At 30.8% G+C, this 18,434-nt stretch overlaps 1 protein-coding gene across 1 annotated transcript; it reads right to left on the bottom strand.

The window, feature by feature from the left end:
* Positions 1-82: 82 nt before the first annotated feature.
* On the bottom strand, positions 83-6,786 carry Ir8a (Ionotropic receptor 8a). The gene is made up of 16 exons (XM_018459596.1): positions 6,708-6,786; positions 6,240-6,392; positions 5,831-6,034; positions 4,999-5,165; positions 4,663-4,854; positions 4,253-4,423; positions 3,901-4,098; positions 3,149-3,370; positions 2,692-2,791; positions 2,273-2,450; positions 1,908-2,091; positions 1,632-1,753; positions 1,397-1,544; positions 1,136-1,305; positions 673-794; positions 83-483 (listed from the first exon to the last, which is right to left on the bottom strand). The coding sequence occupies exons 1-16, from the start codon at positions 6,784-6,786 to the stop codon at positions 200-202; spliced, it is 2,694 nt and encodes an 897-aa protein (XP_018315098.1). The 3' UTR covers positions 83-199.
* Positions 6,787-18,434: the final 11,648 nt, after the last annotated feature.

Raw genomic sequence — 18,434 nt, 5'->3', positions numbered from 1 at the left:
GAAAATGATTATCTTTTAACAAATACACCATAACCATAATGCAATTAATGCATCTTAAACTCTACGTATATTGACCTTTGTGATAAATTCTAAATATTAAAAGTGATTGTGAAAAGGAGAAAACTCTGAAAAACACATAGGGATTAACCGGAAATGATTTGCGAGTTCGTAATACATAGATCATCGTTGTAAATGTGGTTTACTCTTTAAAAGGGAAATTTCGTGGATAGACAGAGATGTGTGAAACACGCGGCGTGTGACTAAGTTGTTTGCCAAAAACTGCGTCAGTAGGCGCGGGCTTCATTCGAAGCTTCGATGCGATTTTCTGCATGATGATCTTGTCATTCTCAATTTCCTTAATTGTCTTTTTGTCATTCTGTTTTCCTTTTTGAGAGTTGTTGCGTTTACGATAGTAAAGAACCTCACCAGCTAAAGTGATCATCGCCAGTGCCAGTCCAAACAAAGTTGCAATAAATACACCTCCTATAGAAATATTAATTAAATATAAAATTTGAATCAATTAGAAAAAGAAATACCTAAATGTATCAATACTTCAATAGTAAATTGAAACATTGTTATACAATTACATTTGTATACATATAGTTTTTTTCTATATATTAGCTATATTTACATGCATCTAAATTTAGTGATGTATAAGAAATAACGACAAACCTAAACTCTCTAACGTAATTCCCTCATTGTCATCGGAATTTGGACATTGAGATTTTAACGTCTGATTCCAATATTTGGCTGCTAATGTCTCAAAATACCTGTCTTTTTGTAAATCCAGTATTCTAAAAATAATATTATTTATTGTATATTTGTCGCATAGGTAACGATCGTAAAATGACAATATTACTTATGCACATCTCTACTACTTAATCCATTCCATTCCAACATAATTACTAAAAACTTTTTGCTATTTAAATACTTAATGCATGTGCTATACATTTGTTGTTTCAACATATTTATAATTGCATAAAATCTTACGAATTAAAGATAAGACAGCAATAAAAAAGACACACATTCAAATACAATACTTCGCTATAATTCTAATGATAATCGAAAGTATCTTAATTGGGAATCGAGTCAATTAAGCACAATGCAAAAAAGAAAAGAAATTAATCAAACTGACTTTCTACTTATTTCTTCTTGTAAATGACTGCCTTGCTGCACGGCAATAGCATACGGTTGTTCGGCAAATACTTCGCCTACTTCAGTTAAATTGCAGTTCTTCGTTACTTCATATTTTATCTCCGACGAATCATGAATAAACGCAAATTCGGCCTCTTCGCTTTCTATCACCTGAAAAATATCATATATTTCAACTAAACATTTACTATTACGTTTCACAATTCCTCAACATTTTTCCTCTTCTTCTACTTTTTTCTTGTACCTTTCTAAAACCATCTTCGGTAGACTTGACTGGTCCCACTTGAGTAATAGCTTGTAGAATATGACCGTATTGTTCCTTTATTGGATAATCCCAGACACGGTATTCTACTTGATCGCTGGTGCTATTTAGTGTAATTTCTTTCCATACTCTACAAGCAAATAATATAAGATATGCATAATGTTGCCGATGGCCTTAATAACGTATTTCATAAGGAAATGGTATTTGTTTTACATACGTATATAGCTTATCCTCAGCATTTTTCATATTTTTGAAATATTGATGAGCACTAGAATTGGCTAGAACGGTATAATTTATGCGCGATTGCCTAGCCAATTGCTCCAATGATTGTACAGGTGACTATGTAATGAAATATACATATATTAGTGTGGGAGAAATGATATCTTACGGAAGATTAATATTTTTAACAATACTTTCCAAATAAAATAAATCTCTCCAAATTAAATATAAAAAAAACGAAATCTCCATTGAATATATAATAAAAGAGACATACTTGCATTCTTTCCACAGTAAGAAAAGCAGCTAAATTTGCAGTAAAAGTTGCGAGCATCAGTACAACGAATAGCCAATAAGCTGCGACCAGAGTTCTGCTTGATAACGCTTTTGGAGCTTCACCACCACCTTGTGGCGTAAAAGATGTCAATGCAAACCAAAAGCTCTCTTTCAACGTGAATTCTCTGAAAAGTCTGTTTGTTAGATACAACCAAAGAGAGAAGACAGGTAAAATTTTTGGATAAAAAATCAAATTGCTATCTGCTATGAAATATATTCAACACATACGAAGTAATCGGTAGTATATAATATACATATAATATGATAGAACACACAGCAAAAATGAATATATTATCAGATACGTACCGACAAGGGTAGGGATAAAGTCGTTTATTGTTCCTTGCACTGTATGGTGAATATTTATCTAATATCCAAATCATAATACCGGTCAAAGTTAATGCTCCTACGATACTAAGCCAGACTTCATGTCTCAGTACCGTCATGAATTTAAATAGAGATGTTTTACGGATTGGCTTTCTCATTACTTGAAAACAAAAATTAACATAAATTATTACTTTTCTATTTAATTATCATCTATATGCATATTTAAAACCTATTCCAAATTGGATTGATAAAATAAAAAAGAAATATAAAAAATGGAATAAGAATTGAGATAAATTACTGTAAAAAGAATATAAATGTTTATTAAAGCACTTCTATTTTATTTGCTGGTAACATTCATATAAAATACAACACGTAGTATAAAAAAGGTTTAAATTGCATACCGATTAATATACCGGACTGTTCGAAATAGGGTGCAACAAAATCAATAACTTCTTCTCGCTCTGATGTCATTGTTAATGCCGCCACAGCAATATCAGTTTCCTATTATTAAACAAATGTATTTGCTATAGTCAGAAAATATTATCAAGCTACTTTAACTTTTAAAACCTTTTGCGGACACTTCAAAACTAATTAATGCTAATTAATGTTACAATTTTCAATTCTCAAAAGAAATTGATTGCAAAGATTGAGATTAATAAAATTTGTAATGTTACATTATTTCATATTACTACATTGTAACATAATAAAACAGAATAAGAAAAAAAAATAAAATTAAAGCAATTAATTGCAACGGATAATTAAAAGTTATATTACAATAAAACAAAATATCGGTGCGTGTTAAATATGAAGAACATTTTGAAAATATACAGAATATTTTGAAAAAATACTTAGACATACTCCTTTAGCCAGATCACCTATCAGACCGTTCCATTCACCATTAGGCAATTTTTTGCCAAACTCTTGATCTTCAGGAATAACAAGATCGTAATCGAATTGCATCTCCTGGGATAATTTTTGAATAAAATCTATACAGTAACCTTCCCAGATTTCTTTTCCATCCTCGTTATGCATATCTTGGCCCGTTACTGGATCTTTCTTAATTGCAGACCATGGTATTGCCTATATTAACCACATTAATCAAGGCAACATTAAATCAACTTTTACTGCAGTCGTGTTTATTATTATTAATGAAATAGATAAAACGCTAATATGAATACGAAAAATTTAAATATTCTTCGCATGAATAAAATTACAATTTAATTTATACCATTGAAAGAGTTAATTAATTGCTAAATTAACTTGATAATAATTTTAATTTAAATAAAATTGATGACTTAACAATGTACTTAATTGTTGTTTAAAGTTACAAAATACATTAAAAATAATCATATATGCAACTACATATATGCAAGTACATATATTAGTATATATAATATAATTCACAATTTGAATTATTTAAAAAAAGCAATTAAAAGATCTAGCTTCGACCGGCATTAGGCCTTTAATATATTATTAGCGAGTTCTGCACGCGTCAGTCCTATGAGATTTAAAAATAATCATTTTGTAATTATTTATTATCCGATATATTTTCGTTTCTGTTTTTTCATTTAATAGAATGAAACAAAGCTTTAGCGAAATGTGGTTCTTACAGGTGCCGTTCCAATCCGGAAGAATCGCCTGGCTGGTTCTATTTTCCTCCCATCGGCTTCTTTAATTTTTGTACGTCTCGTCCAAGTTGCGAGCGCATCTACAAAACCATGACTAACCATTTGTAACTCGAGCTCTGCTTTGTAAGTAATCATCGCCTTCTCTGACCAATATTCGAAAGTATCGTTACTGTCCAATCTCTAGAACGTAAATAAGTAAACTTATTTAAGTATATACTCTTAATTACCTTTGCATTTTCATCTTGAAAATACCTTAATTGATATAAACATAGTATGAGTCAGATAAATTTTTTTCTCTCAATGGATATATTTTAATTACTTCGGCAATACTTACTGTCATTAAAATCTTGTTGAATGTTTCCACCGTGATGTTCGAAGCTGAAGTGGAATCAACGGGTTTATCACACTGACCTGTCTTTGGAGCTACACTTACACCTCCTCTTTGAACATCACTCATTAAGCTTACGATCAAACCGATCAAACGTTTAAAGTAATGTGGGAATATCTAACATAACATAATTCTTTTTAATTAATTCTTTACAAACGATGAACGCTTATTAGGAACAACATTCTTTGATCTTAATAAGTTGTTAATAAAAAAAAATTATAAAAGTCTTTCCCCTTATTTTTAAATAATACAATATTACATTAGTTTCCTTTCATATTGCTAGATAACAAATTCTTTTGTATAAGACAATATATAGGTATTCAAATTTCGTAAAAACTTATTTTATTAAAACTGACCTTAAAATTTGAAGGACATGTGCAGGACACATCGCCCATTAATCGACAACAAATATCAGTCTTCATATTAAGAATGGTGAATGAAACATTTAACTGAAGATCACCGGTAATATAACGAAATTCGTGATAATTATTGTCTGTAAATACTAAATTCCAGATACCTTCTCTTTTAACGAGTCCTCCTCCAATAGCCTGGAAGGTTGTTTTAACTTTATACCTATTTACGCTTAGCATTTAAAGATTTAAAGTACAAATGTTTAATTATCTTAACACATAAGTATTAAAGTGTTAAAAATAAATAGTTTACGTGCTAAAACCGATGATGGTATCTCTCACCGTTTTAAATAGTTCTTCCATTTTCGCTGTGCTAGCATAAATTGCATAATAAGATGGTGACGGTCGCATACCCCGTATTTTCGCCACAGTTCTTTCTGTCAATTCATCGATGACCACCAATCTAAGTATCGAATTTCCAATAAGATAATAAAGGCTCTGATTTAGCTCTAAAATCATCATTATGCATCTAATTAATTAACATTAACGAACTATTATAAAAATTATGCTACGTCCATTTTTCATTTTAATAATAATATAATTTAACAACAAACAATTTTTTCTTAAATCTAAAGAGAAAGGATGATTATTACTGATTTTTTATGTTAAACTGTTGGAAACATCAAAATACTATATTATTTAGTGAAGGAATAACTTTAAGAAATTTAAGATCAAAACTGTAAAAAAGTTATATTTAAAAAAAATCCATTATTCTCCAGTTAAGATACGCACAAAAAAACTGTCAATATGTATATAAAACAAGTTTATTATAAAGATTAAAATTTATACGATTTTCGTAAATAAATATAAGAGCTATTAAGTATACACACACATTGCAAGAAAATTTTGGATTAAACTATTAGAAACCGATTTACTAAACATTAAACCTATTGTTTCTGAAATTTATGAAGTGATAAAACATCTCTAAAAAGCCTAAATTGTAAAAAAAATTATTTTTTTGACATTTTTTTTGTTGAACTACGTTATTTGCGAAAATACTGTGGAATGTAATTATGTACGGATATAATGTATAGAGTACAATAAACCAAATCATGCAAAATATTCATTGTGTATTATCAATGTAAACAATATTAAACTGTTAATATTTGCGCACCTCTTTCATCTTCAAAGATCAAGCCAACGTCGGTTGCATTTTTCATAATCAAAAGATCATCAATCGCTTGGACATATGGACTTATACTGCAGTCGCCACGTTTATATATTATTCCTCTTTCGTCCGCAATATTTCGTAGTTTGTCCCAACCAGTCCACGTCATATCCAGTATGATACTTATTCCTTTATATAGAACGCCACAAACTGTCACAAAAATGAAGAACCTTTTTTAACTCTACATACAGCCTGCCTTGTTATAAAAGACTTTTAAAGGTACCTATCTAAACGATAGAAACTTTACATAATATACTTAATATACATGAATGCACATAAATGACAATAGCATCTCGAAATTAAAGATCGGATAATGTATAATATTTTCTATGTTGTATGTACATGTACAACATACCTATCTTGAAACTTGCATCTACACTCTCACGATTCACTGTGACAGTAGAAACATCAACAGTAATCATGTCATTAGCGAAATTTCGTTCTGCCTCTGGAACCGCGTCGTTTAAAATACCCAAAATAAATGAATCGGATTCCTCTATTACGACCACTTCGAAATAGAAAAAAAATGTTAGACCATTAATCATATCGGGACATCATTATTATTATTCAACTTTATAAATATTTATTGATCATACTGTTTAAAAATTATTAGTTCGCATGAAACAGATATACCTTGTATAGAGATAAGCACTCATTAGATTATCGTTGCGAGTAAAAATTATAGAAATTATCTAACATCGAGAATAAAGATTTTATCGAATATAATATTAATAGTTGCATTACCGATAATTGAAAAAGGAAAACAAGAAAAGATACCGCACTTGTATTTGTATCTCCGCGAGTAAACTTTTTGTATACTTACACAAATTCATTGGCGTTTGACAAAGCACAAATGGCAAAAAGAAAACGAAGATCAATATGGACGACGTTCTCCTTGACATAGCGAAATTGATTAAGGTCGCACGAATGAACAAGGAATACTTTTGCTTCGTTTCAGATAGTAGGTGCCAGAACAATATGATATGAACGGCATGGCACAATAAAGCGACGATGGTTACGCCTGCGCCGATGCCAGTGGCACGACGGTTTGCTTATGAATATTATATATCGGTACCATCGAATCTCTCATGAATCCCTTTTTCCTGCTCAGCACGACTATTGGCCGTCGGACCATTGATTTATCGCGATAAAGTCGCGTGTACAATTCCGCGACAGGATCATCGCGTATTAGAAAACGAAAATGACAAATTCATATTATTCATATATGCCGCTTACGAACCACTGCACTGCATTGAATGGATAACCAGTATTTTCACTTTCCTACAATCCACGAAAAAAAACATTTCATTACCTTTATTATTATCTAATATGTTTTCTAATATATTTGCATCCCTCTAGTATATTTTGTGTTATTACAAATAACAATGTCATCTAAATCATATTAATTCAAAGCAATTAAGTACAATTACTGTCTATTAAATACAAATCAACTGTCCTCATTTATCACATAATCGATGTCATTATCAACAGTAATTAAAAAGCAGCAGCAGCAGCAGCAGCAGCAATTAAAAAATGCAAAGATAACGACTAAGACATTGCTGATCTATAAAAAAAACATTATAATTAATTTTACGCGAATTTTCAAAAGTATCATATTTTAAAAATTGAAAATAATTCAAATATTAAAAGTTGAACGTTTTAGAACATTTTGCTTTGTTTTTGCAGGAAAAATAATTGAAAAAAATCGGTTACGTCGCCAAAGTCATTGAAATCATGCAATATGTGTCATTGACTTAATTCTATTCTATCTACTGTAATAACTATATACGTGTATCTAATTACAATAAAAAAGTGTGAATAATCTTTTATAACGTATTATTAAATAGTATTACAATTATATTATTAGTTAAAATCTCTCTCTCTCTCTTTCTCTCTCTGTCTATATGCCTCCCAAAAGGTTTAACAGTCTTTAATGAATAACGAAGCACGATATTACGCTTCCATAATACATTGTCCACTACGACAAAATAATCGATACGCATATTATTGATTCACTGTATAATACATATGTCATACACATCGTTACCGCAGGTAATCATAAATCGCTGAAAATTCCGAGCATCTAATCGATAATACGTTATGCCACACCGACATTCTAGAAGATAATATGCATGTTTTATAACATTTTCCACTTCTGTGTAACGTAAATTATATACCGTAAAATATAAATAGTCCTTTAATAATATTTATTAAAGATTAAATATATTTATTAGAAAATGCAAACATAAATTCTAAAACATAAATTCAAATTTATTGAATTTGTTTTAGTTTAGTATAGTTTAATAGTATAAACAGATTATTCTTCGAAAATCTAAAAAGCATGTGTTTAATAATTTTAACCAAGATTTTAAGAGTTTTAGTATATATTTGTACGGTATATTTATTGATGACTAAACTTTCTTCTATTCATAGAAACCTTTTGCTGAAAAATTTATTCCTCTCCGTTTTTTTATTTTTCAATATTACCTTATTGTGATGAATATTTTATATTATTTAATATTATTTTTATATTATTATATTCTGAATATTTTATTACGTGTACCTAACTAATATCGATATAATTAATAATCAAAAGTGTATTAAATCATTCCAAATATTCGACAAAAATCCCGAATTATTTCAAATAAAATTTAAAACAAAAAATTGTTTAAATCTTTGAAATTTAGAATGTTTAAAAATCTTAAATATTTCAGAAATGTAGTTTTTTTGTTGTGATACTTAATACTGCAATATACTATCTTTCAAACTATCTTTTATTTTATTCTGTATACACAGATATTTAGATAAGGACTCTATATTTTAAAGGAAAATATAAGATATACATTTTATATACATAGTATATGTAACAAAACATTTTTTAAAAATATATTTAGCATTAATATATGACAAAACTTTTAAGAATTTCTCGTTTCAAATAATATTTAAAGTTATTATAATCATGCGATTAAATTATTTGATAAGTTCCAATAAAAGAATTAAAAAAAAGATTAATCATCACTAATTACAATATACCATGATGTCATAAAATACTTTTATGAAATTGTACAATATATTGCATTTATTTATTAGTCCAAGTCATAGCATGGTAAAAATTTTTTTTCCACCAGGGATTGTCCATAAAATATTTCAAAATTATGCTCCAAGGCTGATTAGTTTCCATCAGTTTCCACTTGGAAAGACAGTAACTCGGTGATGTGCGGTCACGAGGAACAATGATATTATCTTAAATCAAGATCGCATGGATGACATCGCAGATGTTTGGACGAATGACAGACAGTGAATCGCGACAGGTGCAGAAACGAGATGATTCGATAGTTCTCGCGATATTTTTAGAGCATTCCACAGTTAAGACGATAAGCTTCCCGAAAAAGGGTATTGTAACCGAGATCTCTGAAATTTTTTTAATTTGTAGAGATTGCTAAAATTCTTTTACTTTGAACTAATTATTTATTGTAGACCGTTGAATTCTCTTCTGAATAGTTCACGCAATGATGTAATTGCTATATAAACAACATTGTAATATATTGTACATAGGACAACGTTATATCATTATACGTTTATGTTATGCCAAACATAAACGATTACATATATAGAAATATAATTTTAATTATAAATGTATATAATTGAAAAGACATCGGAGGAGCTAGACTGGCTAGACCACTTATAGCGTTCGACTATACAAGTGCGGACAATAAAAGTTACATCGAGAGATGAGAGAAAAAGAAAACATATTATTTTCTCTTTTTATTTAACTAGCTTTTGCTACTGAATTTAGTGGTCAGTCATTCTACTATGTCTACATTAAAACATAAAAACGCAAATATATAAAAATAAAAATAAAAATCAAATTAAAACAAGCAAAATCACCGATAGTTGATAAAACCGAGATTCAATATTTTACCAACCATTGATAATGTATTTCTATAAACATGCACATTAAATACATGTATATTTTATAATATATTTAACACAATGTAATATATACATAATAAATATTTATAACTATTTTAAATAACAAGATACTGAAATAATAAAAGGATTAATTGTTAAAATCTCTATTATTTATTTGTGTTCTATATTGCAAATAAGTACATTTTAATTTAAAATTAACTGTGCCATGAACAGTTGTAAATTATTTAAAAAACAATTATTGCTGTATTTATAAGCTGTATTATTACTGTATTTATAAGTTGTATTATTGAATTTATATAAAATTGATTCAAATTATAATCATTTATATCAATAAAATAATTAAATATATTAAAGTAAATAGATTTACCTGCAAATTTCATGAAACATATCTTTGATAGAATTTAATTTTCTTCTCGTTAGATGTCATCAATGTGCATCAAAAGTAATATAATTTAATCGATAAACGTTACAGTTGATAATGTAAATAGCTGTACATGATACAAAATGTCTTATAATAAAATCAATTTTCAGGTATCTTTTCATCATATACATACATATGTATATTTTCTCAGTCCTATTATGTAATTTTTTTATAAGTTAAAATTTATTATGCAGTACAATTTGATTTTGAATTGATTTAACTAAAGTCTGATAATAATTATTATACTGATAATAATTATTATACGGATTTCTCAGCCATTTAGATATAATAATTTTTACAGGGAGCGCGTGTACTTATTAGTGCCGCTTTCTTTTTCTAAAAAAAGTAATTTTGCACGGATAATTATCATTATAATCTATGTAATATATGTAATAAAAACAATTTCAACTAAGCTTAAACTATTCTTTACAACTAAGCTAAAGGTGTCATTTAGCTTATCATGATTCATTGTTTACATCAATATTTACATTTTAACGAAAATAAAAAAATTTCTCTTTGACCTTTGCCGAACATTTCCACATGAGATAGCTGATATGAAGCATTTATAATAAGACGAGTTCTGTAATATATGCGAAAGTAACAGCATTGCGGTACACACATATATATATGTATATATATAATTGATTGTAGTGACATTTTCATAATTTAAGTAAAGTTGAAAGATACAATTGTAATAAATTTATTGTGGTCAGCAGTCAGCAGGTATGAAAGCACACTTATTCAGTACTCCTAAAGTAATTAATAATATAATAATAAAAGGAACAATAATGTAAAATAGAATTTCTATAACTCAATAGTCAAGTAACTGTATTTTCAAACCCAAAAAATTGCTCAATTATTTCTAAGGAGCAAGATTTATTAAAATACCTATACACATCTAGAAATAATAAAAAAATATGAAAAAAAATGAGATGTACCGAGGATTATCACTATATTTTATATTTTAGGATATATTAAGGACCAATTAAGACTTAAAATATTTGTGATAGCATTATTAATTTGTTTCGCGAAATGAATTCTCAATCATTTATACATCATAAAGCAGGTAAATATACAAAGACGTACGTGTACACAAAGAATTAATATAGATATAACGATGCAACAATATTTCTAGAAGTCAACACAATTGCACATGTGAATGGTCAACAATTGCAAGACAAAAAATGTTCTGGTATTCTGCAATACCACAAATTTTTGAGGTATTTCACACGACAAGGACATAAATATGCAAAATGCAATATCTGTAATAAACACTGCAAATCTAGAACCAAAATAGCTTTGAAGAGACACTTAGTATTGCATCATTTTCACATAATAAAAGAAAAACAAAATAAAATTAAATGTACCGATTTAGCTCCATATTTTAAATTCGACGTAGGAGATACTGAGATAAGATGTGTTGTTAATGATTGTAGAATCAGTATATTTTGTGAAATAGCTGAATTAAGAAATCATTTGTACGAATGTCGTAAAGTTTCTAAAAGTACGCAAAAAGATGACACAGATGTAATACAACAATTAGTAACTAAAGAGCATAATACAAATACAAACGATGACCAACAGCTTGATGCACAATCCATAGAACGTCGAAAAGAATTATGTAATTTTTTTAATAACGTGGTATCGCGATATTTCAATTTGCAAACAGAGTCTTCTGTAAAATGCAATATTTGTCATAAAGACTACGATGCTAAATCATTACTAAACTTAGAATTTCATTTTGTATCCAATCATTTCGAAATAATAGAAGAAGTACGAAAAGAAATTGAACGTTCTGATATATCATCATATTTTGTATTCGATGCAGGAGAATATTGTCAAGTCAAATGTATTTATAACAAATGTAACACTGTTATAAATATATTTCATGGAATAAATGGCTTAAGAGACCACTTGTACAAATGTCATAATAAAGGTGAATATATAAAAGCTTTTGAAAGTACACAAAACAATAACGTAACAGATGTAATGATACAACAATCAGAAATTGAAGAGAACAATAAAAATATAGATACTGATGAACAACAGTCATGTGAACATTTGAAAAATATAGAATATAAAAAAGAATTATCATGGGAAAATTATCACGGGACCTGTAAGTTAATATGGACGTTCTTTACACCAAAAGAAGAGTCCTCTGTAAAATGTAATATTTGCAATAAATGTTACAAACATGATAGTAAAAAATTAAAGACACACATAAACCACAAACATCCAGAAATAATAGAAGAAATTAGAAACAAAGTTAGAAGTTCCTATTTATCCCCATACTTCAAATTTGACGTAAAATATTCTGAGACAAGATGCATTTTTAATGATTGCATTATCAGTATATTTTGTGGAATAAATGGCTTAAAAAAACATTTAATTATATATCATAAAATAAATAAAAATCATATATTACAAGGGGTCTTAAAAGCAGTAACACCAGAGACGTAATAATACATTTATTAGTAGTTGAAGAGGATAACGCAATATACAAATGTTGATGGTCAGCGGACTGGTGTGAATTTACAAACAAAAAGAAAAATAACGGTGTTTATAAGACAAAATATTGCGAATATTAATGTATTACTGTCTAAATTACTCATATACACATTTAAGTATATGATTAATAACACGAAAAATTAGAACACATCAAAAATTAGATATTTAGTACTTTATCATAATAACTAAAAGTGTATGTAGGTATTGTGATACATTATGCTGGGTTCCGATTCCCACCCAGATATCACTCCATCCTTATTGTTTATCAAACGTTAAACAAGAATGGCATGACACTCGGGGAGCACCCGCGTGGGAATTTAAACACGCCCTTAGATATTTTTGTAAGATTGATATGTTGTTTATAATTTAAGTTAAGTAACATTTTTTTAGTCAAATTTATTTTAGATTAGATAATTACACACAATTTATACCATATCCCCACGAATCAACATCATGATTTTGACGTCGATCGACATCGAATTGACGGTTATTTCTCACTGATCATTCAACATATTAATCAGATTCAAGTAATAAATGTTGCATGTGAATATTCAATTTTTTAGATATTTGAATAATAATAGAATTCAATTTCCTGTTTATAATAATTAATTAAACAATATACGCGACCGAAATATAATTGTGTAACTCTAATTGTGTGTTATTTCTTATTTTCTTACTCTGTATACATCACATATAGTTCAATTGTAACCAAAATAATATGAATAATAACAGAAATGTAATAGGAATCTCTGGATATATAGATTTTGAATTCTATAAATTTTTTGTAGTGAATGTTTACACGTTAAAAGTGAGATTTCTAACTTACTCTTTTGGAGTAAAATTCATTCCAAACAATTTAGAGAGAAAGCGTCGATGTATCAAGTACTAGAAGAATATAAATAAGGACTCTGATCTTTTAAACTGAAAACTTAGATAAATAGGTGCGCTTGACGAGTAACAATTTGCTTTGCAATTATTATGCAATCATGTTACAAAATAAGTAAAATTATTATATAGATATATGCTTTGTTTTTTTAGTAATCATTTATTAGTTATTTTAATGTAAAAAGTTATTAGAATCTTTTTGTATCCATATATTGATGTATCCATTTTTTTATGGTGGTTATGTAACATCTTTATTATATCTGCAACTATTCAAATAATATAACATTCAAATTATTCAGAATAATTAATGTTCACTTACTCAAATTTATAAATTTGAATTATTTGTATAATCTGAGTATTTAAAGAACAAAATTTAAAAGTATATATTATATAATATAATATAATAGATAATATATGTAATATTTATTCATATAATAAATTATGTGTATTATATGTATATTATATGTATATATACGATTTTTTAATTACGTATATTTTACATTTATTATATTCTACAATTTTTATCCTAATATTATTAAAAAATGTTTGATAAAAATGTGAATTAGATATTATTCTTGCATTTATTTGACAATTAATTTATATTCAAAATGTAATTAAAATAACAATTAACGGCAATTTATAGGTAATAAAATGTCATTTTTATAAAAGATGGACATTATTTAATTTTGTTATAATCAATTAATGTACATAGCGATTTATTATAAGATGGAATTTCAGTCAACATGTTCTTTTACATAAAGCTTTGCAATAAACTAAATTAAATTAAATTAAATTAAAATTTATTTATTCTAAATTTCTTTTCTTTGTCAATGACTGCATTCAGCAGAACACAACAGTTTTACAACCGTTTTATTATGGTCTACGTAAAGCATTTAATCTACATATGGAATACAAAAATAATCAAATTGACTGCGTTCAGCAGAATGTTTATTTTGCAACTGTTGGAAATTTTTTTTTCATTGATTAGATTATATTTTTAGATCTAAAAGTATAATCTAATTAATGAAAAAAAAATTCCAATATATTATACCTTTAAATCCAATATATTATACTTATTACTTATACAATAGATTATACTTTTAGATCTAAAAGTATAATCTAATCAATGAAAAAAAAATTTCCAACAGTTGCAAAATAAATATTCTGCTGAACGCAGTCAATGTGATTATTTTTGTATTCCATATGTAGATTAAATGCTCTACGTAATTAGTTATTCTCGACATCTATGACGTTATTGTGAAGCTAGCTCTACGAGCTAAAAATCATTTCAAAAACTCGAACGGAGAAGGAATTAACAAATCGCATTTGAACAATTCGGCTAATTGACCAATGCGATTAGTGAATTCTTTCTCTGAATTTCGGAGCGATTTTTAGCATCGTTTGACACAAAATTTCACAATAACCGCCATTATTAGATATGAAGATATGCGCGAATAACTGCCAACAGCAGGGTGTAGCAGTCTAGCAATAGCCGTATCACGGCTGATTATGGCGCGAAGGTAACGTGGCAACCTCGCGAAACGAACATATCGCTTGTCAATCGTGCTTCCGACGTAAAAAAAACGCTGGAGAGCGACGGTAGAACTAGCATAAAGAGATCTTTACGGATTCGCTGTGTGACAGATATCGCGGAGACATCTGAAATCGTCATCGCAAAACGGTCATGTTAAGTCAAGCGAGCGCTCGCGAGAGCGACCAATCGCGCGAGCGCTTCGCGGATCGAATGGAAAGTGCGATCACGTGTCAGCTGGAGAGCGCAGGCAGGGGCGTACAAAAAGAGAGTCAGGGCCTCTTTCACCAATTTCTGGTTAAATTAATTAACGATCACACAACTCACAAAAGTGCCAACAGCAGTTTAGGCTCACTTCGACCAACTCCGATTAACTTTAATCGACGATTAATCCAAATGCAATTGGTCAATTCCAATGAACTAATATTGATTAAAGTTAATCGGAGCATTGTATGTGTGTGTGTGTGTGTGTGTGTGTGTATGTGTGTGTGTATGTGTGTGGTCGAAGTGGCCACAAACTGCTATTGGTTAAACTGGCCTTTATTTCCTTTCTTTTCCTTTTCTGAGACAAATTGTGTTTAAATTCTCATATTGACAACCGTGATGATTAACCATCAATTAGTGTTAGGCCGGAATCAGACTATGCATTGAAGATTGAGATTGAAGATTGAAAAATTCAAATTTGACCAATCGAAATGAAAGGAGCTAAAATTTTTTTGTCCTTATTGGTCAAATTTCAATCTTCAATCTTCAACCTCAATCTTCAATGAGTAATCTGATTCCGGCCTTAGTCAGAATTGGTGAAAAAGGCCCTTAAGTCGCTCGCGTGTGAAAATAATTTTACGTCCTCAGAAGTGTGCACATATAATTATTCGTATATATAAGGAATCGTACTAAATCTGAATCATGTTTTATCTCTTTCTAATTTTAATATTTAGAATTAGGAAAAGAATTAGAATTAGAAATAACCAATAGTAGGCCGGTATATTCATAGTCGATTCTTATTTCAAAACCGTCTTAAGTAATGTCTTAAGACGCTAATGCGGCCCTCTGATTGGTTCGTGACACCTTAAGACTGTACTTAAGACGGTCTTGAATATAAGATTTGACTATGAATACCGGCCGTAGAGCAAGTGACGGCATTATCCAAGCCAGATCGGTTCAAATCGGCCACGGTCGAAAACGCTGATTGATAGAAATGGACATGCGCGCTACGTATTACGGGTTGCACGCTCGCTACAGTGTTAAAAATTTCATGAAATTTAATATACTTTTAATTTACACAATTTGAACTTAATTTCATGACATTACATTAAATTTAATATATTTATAACTGAAAAGTGTATTCATGTACGTGAAATTTAATGTATTTTTCATGAAAATTTATGAAATTTAACGTACACGTCATTACATTTAAGTGTAACTACTGTAACTTATGGCGAATTCGATTGGAAGAACTAGTGCGCACTGGTGCACATTAAAGCCGTTGTACACTAATTCAATTTAAGTATAACAATGAAATGCAAATATTTCGAATTATGAAATACATATTTTACCTAATAGTACAATAAAATGTATTAAGTATTTCACGATTTAATCGATCTCTATGTTTATTTATAAACATATCTTTACGTTATTTCGTGTACAACGGCTTTAAGGTGCATCAGTGCGCATTGAGTGCGTCCAATCGAATTCGCTATTAATTTTCAGTTAAATCATTCATTACTTTTAATTTCGTTCATAACCACGAGCTTCATTTACATATAAAGAAAGCTCGTAGTCACATTTTTAAAGGCCATCACACGTACAAAAATTTTAGTCGAATCGGAATCGTAAGGTCGCAAGCAAATCGACCAATCACAATCAAAATTAAGATCTCGCACTTTTAAACGCTCGATTATGATTGGCCGATTTGTTTACGGCCTTATGATTACGACTAAAATTTTTATACGTGCAATGGCCTTAACAGTGTAGATACGCCCCTAAGCGTAGGGTAGTAACTGTCAATGGACGATTACTCGGCCAATCGCAGGCGTGCCGCTAGTGAGTGTGACCCGACAACGTTGCCCGCTGGGTCGCCAACACTGGACTCGACACCTCGACAGTCGTCGCTCGGCTGTTCTTTCGTACTCGGTAGTGGATTTGTGTCTGACAGTGGCTGATCAGACTGCCGTGTGATTGTCCACGAGGGCCCGTTCGGGGCCCACGAGAAGACGACTCGTCGAGATCGCTTCGTACATTTAATACCCACGATGACACATTTGGTAACGTCGTCGAAAACGAGCGTTTCTGGAATAAATACGGCAACGGTAATCACGATCGAGACGATAACGACAACGTAACAACAGCGTGCTCGTTTACCACGATAGTGCATTGCTGCTACAACGGGAAAAGGAGAAAGAGAGAGAGAGAGAGAGAGAGAGAGAGAGAGAAAAGTGCGTGTGTGTGTCGGATTCTCGTTCTCGATGCGGATGCGTCGCGTCGTGCACTTTAAACGAGGTACACATACACGCCCGACTTCCAGGAAGCGCGTAGAAAAGGAATAATATTTCATCGAGCGATGCACGTGAGAGGAAAGAAAGAAAGAAAGAGAGAACGCGCTATCGAAGGAACATAAGTGAATCTGTAATTGACCGCACATACGTATCGGCGCGACGTAGAGAAAGCGAGAGAAAGACAGAGAGAGAGAGAGAGGGAGAGAGAGAGAAAGGGGAAAAAAGAACAGGTTACAAGGCAAGCGGGCGCCATTCGGAAGTAACAGTGTCAAAGCACCGAGGCAACGTTTGCAAGTTCTTTAGCGCCGCGCACGGCATCTAGAAGGTGCGATGGGACGTGCGTGCGCGCGTGCCGTCGTCAGCGTGCGTCAAGGTGCGTGAAGTGGCCCCTGTGGTGCGGAGAGTGCGAACGAAGAGTCCGCAGACGGCTGACGGAGTCCCCGTTTGTCGCTTGGCGCGCGAGAGCGCTAAACTCGGGGCTCTCTCGCCTACCGTCTCCGTCCAACCAGCCGAGCCTACGGCCTACGGGCGCGCCTTCTCGCTCTCGTGCCTTCGCTTCGTGAATCGTGTGGAATCGTGGCGTGAGCGCCGACCGCTGGGCTGCTCGATTCTCCGCCTGCTCGCCAGCGAAGTTTTCACTGCGTCGCCGCGCGCACGACACGCTTACGTCTACGTGTGTGTATGTGTGTGTGTGTGTATATGTGCGCGAGAGTACATACGCGAGAACGTCAGAGACGGACGCGACCGGCCCACCGTATATACGTGCCGGAGGCGAAT

This window comes from Mycetomoellerius zeteki, unplaced genomic scaffold, assembly GCF_001594055.1.
Source record: "Mycetomoellerius zeteki isolate Tzet28-1 unplaced genomic scaffold, Tzet1.0 scaffold848, whole genome shotgun sequence".
Classification (NCBI taxonomy): Eukaryota; Metazoa; Arthropoda; class Insecta; order Hymenoptera; family Formicidae; genus Mycetomoellerius; species Mycetomoellerius zeteki.
Note: the sequence above shows the minus strand (reverse complement) of the source record. Positions and strands in the feature narration are given on the sequence as shown.

What these genes read in the sequence shown, in the direction of transcription:
- Ir8a (XM_018459596.1), bottom strand. Translation starts at nt 6,786, where the DNA reads ATGTCAAGGAGAACGTCGTCCATATTGATCTTCGTTTTCTTTTTGCCA. An exon ending in ACAGTCCGGTATATTAATCG is followed by an intron (nt 2,451 to 2,691) that starts GTATGCAATTTA and finishes TTTGTTTTCAAG; the next exon opens with TAATGAGAAAGCCAATCCGT. An exon ending in CAAGAAGAAATAAGTAGAAA is followed by an intron (nt 795 to 1,135) that starts GTCAGTTTGATT and finishes TATTATTTTTAG; the next exon opens with AATACTGGATTTACAAAAAG.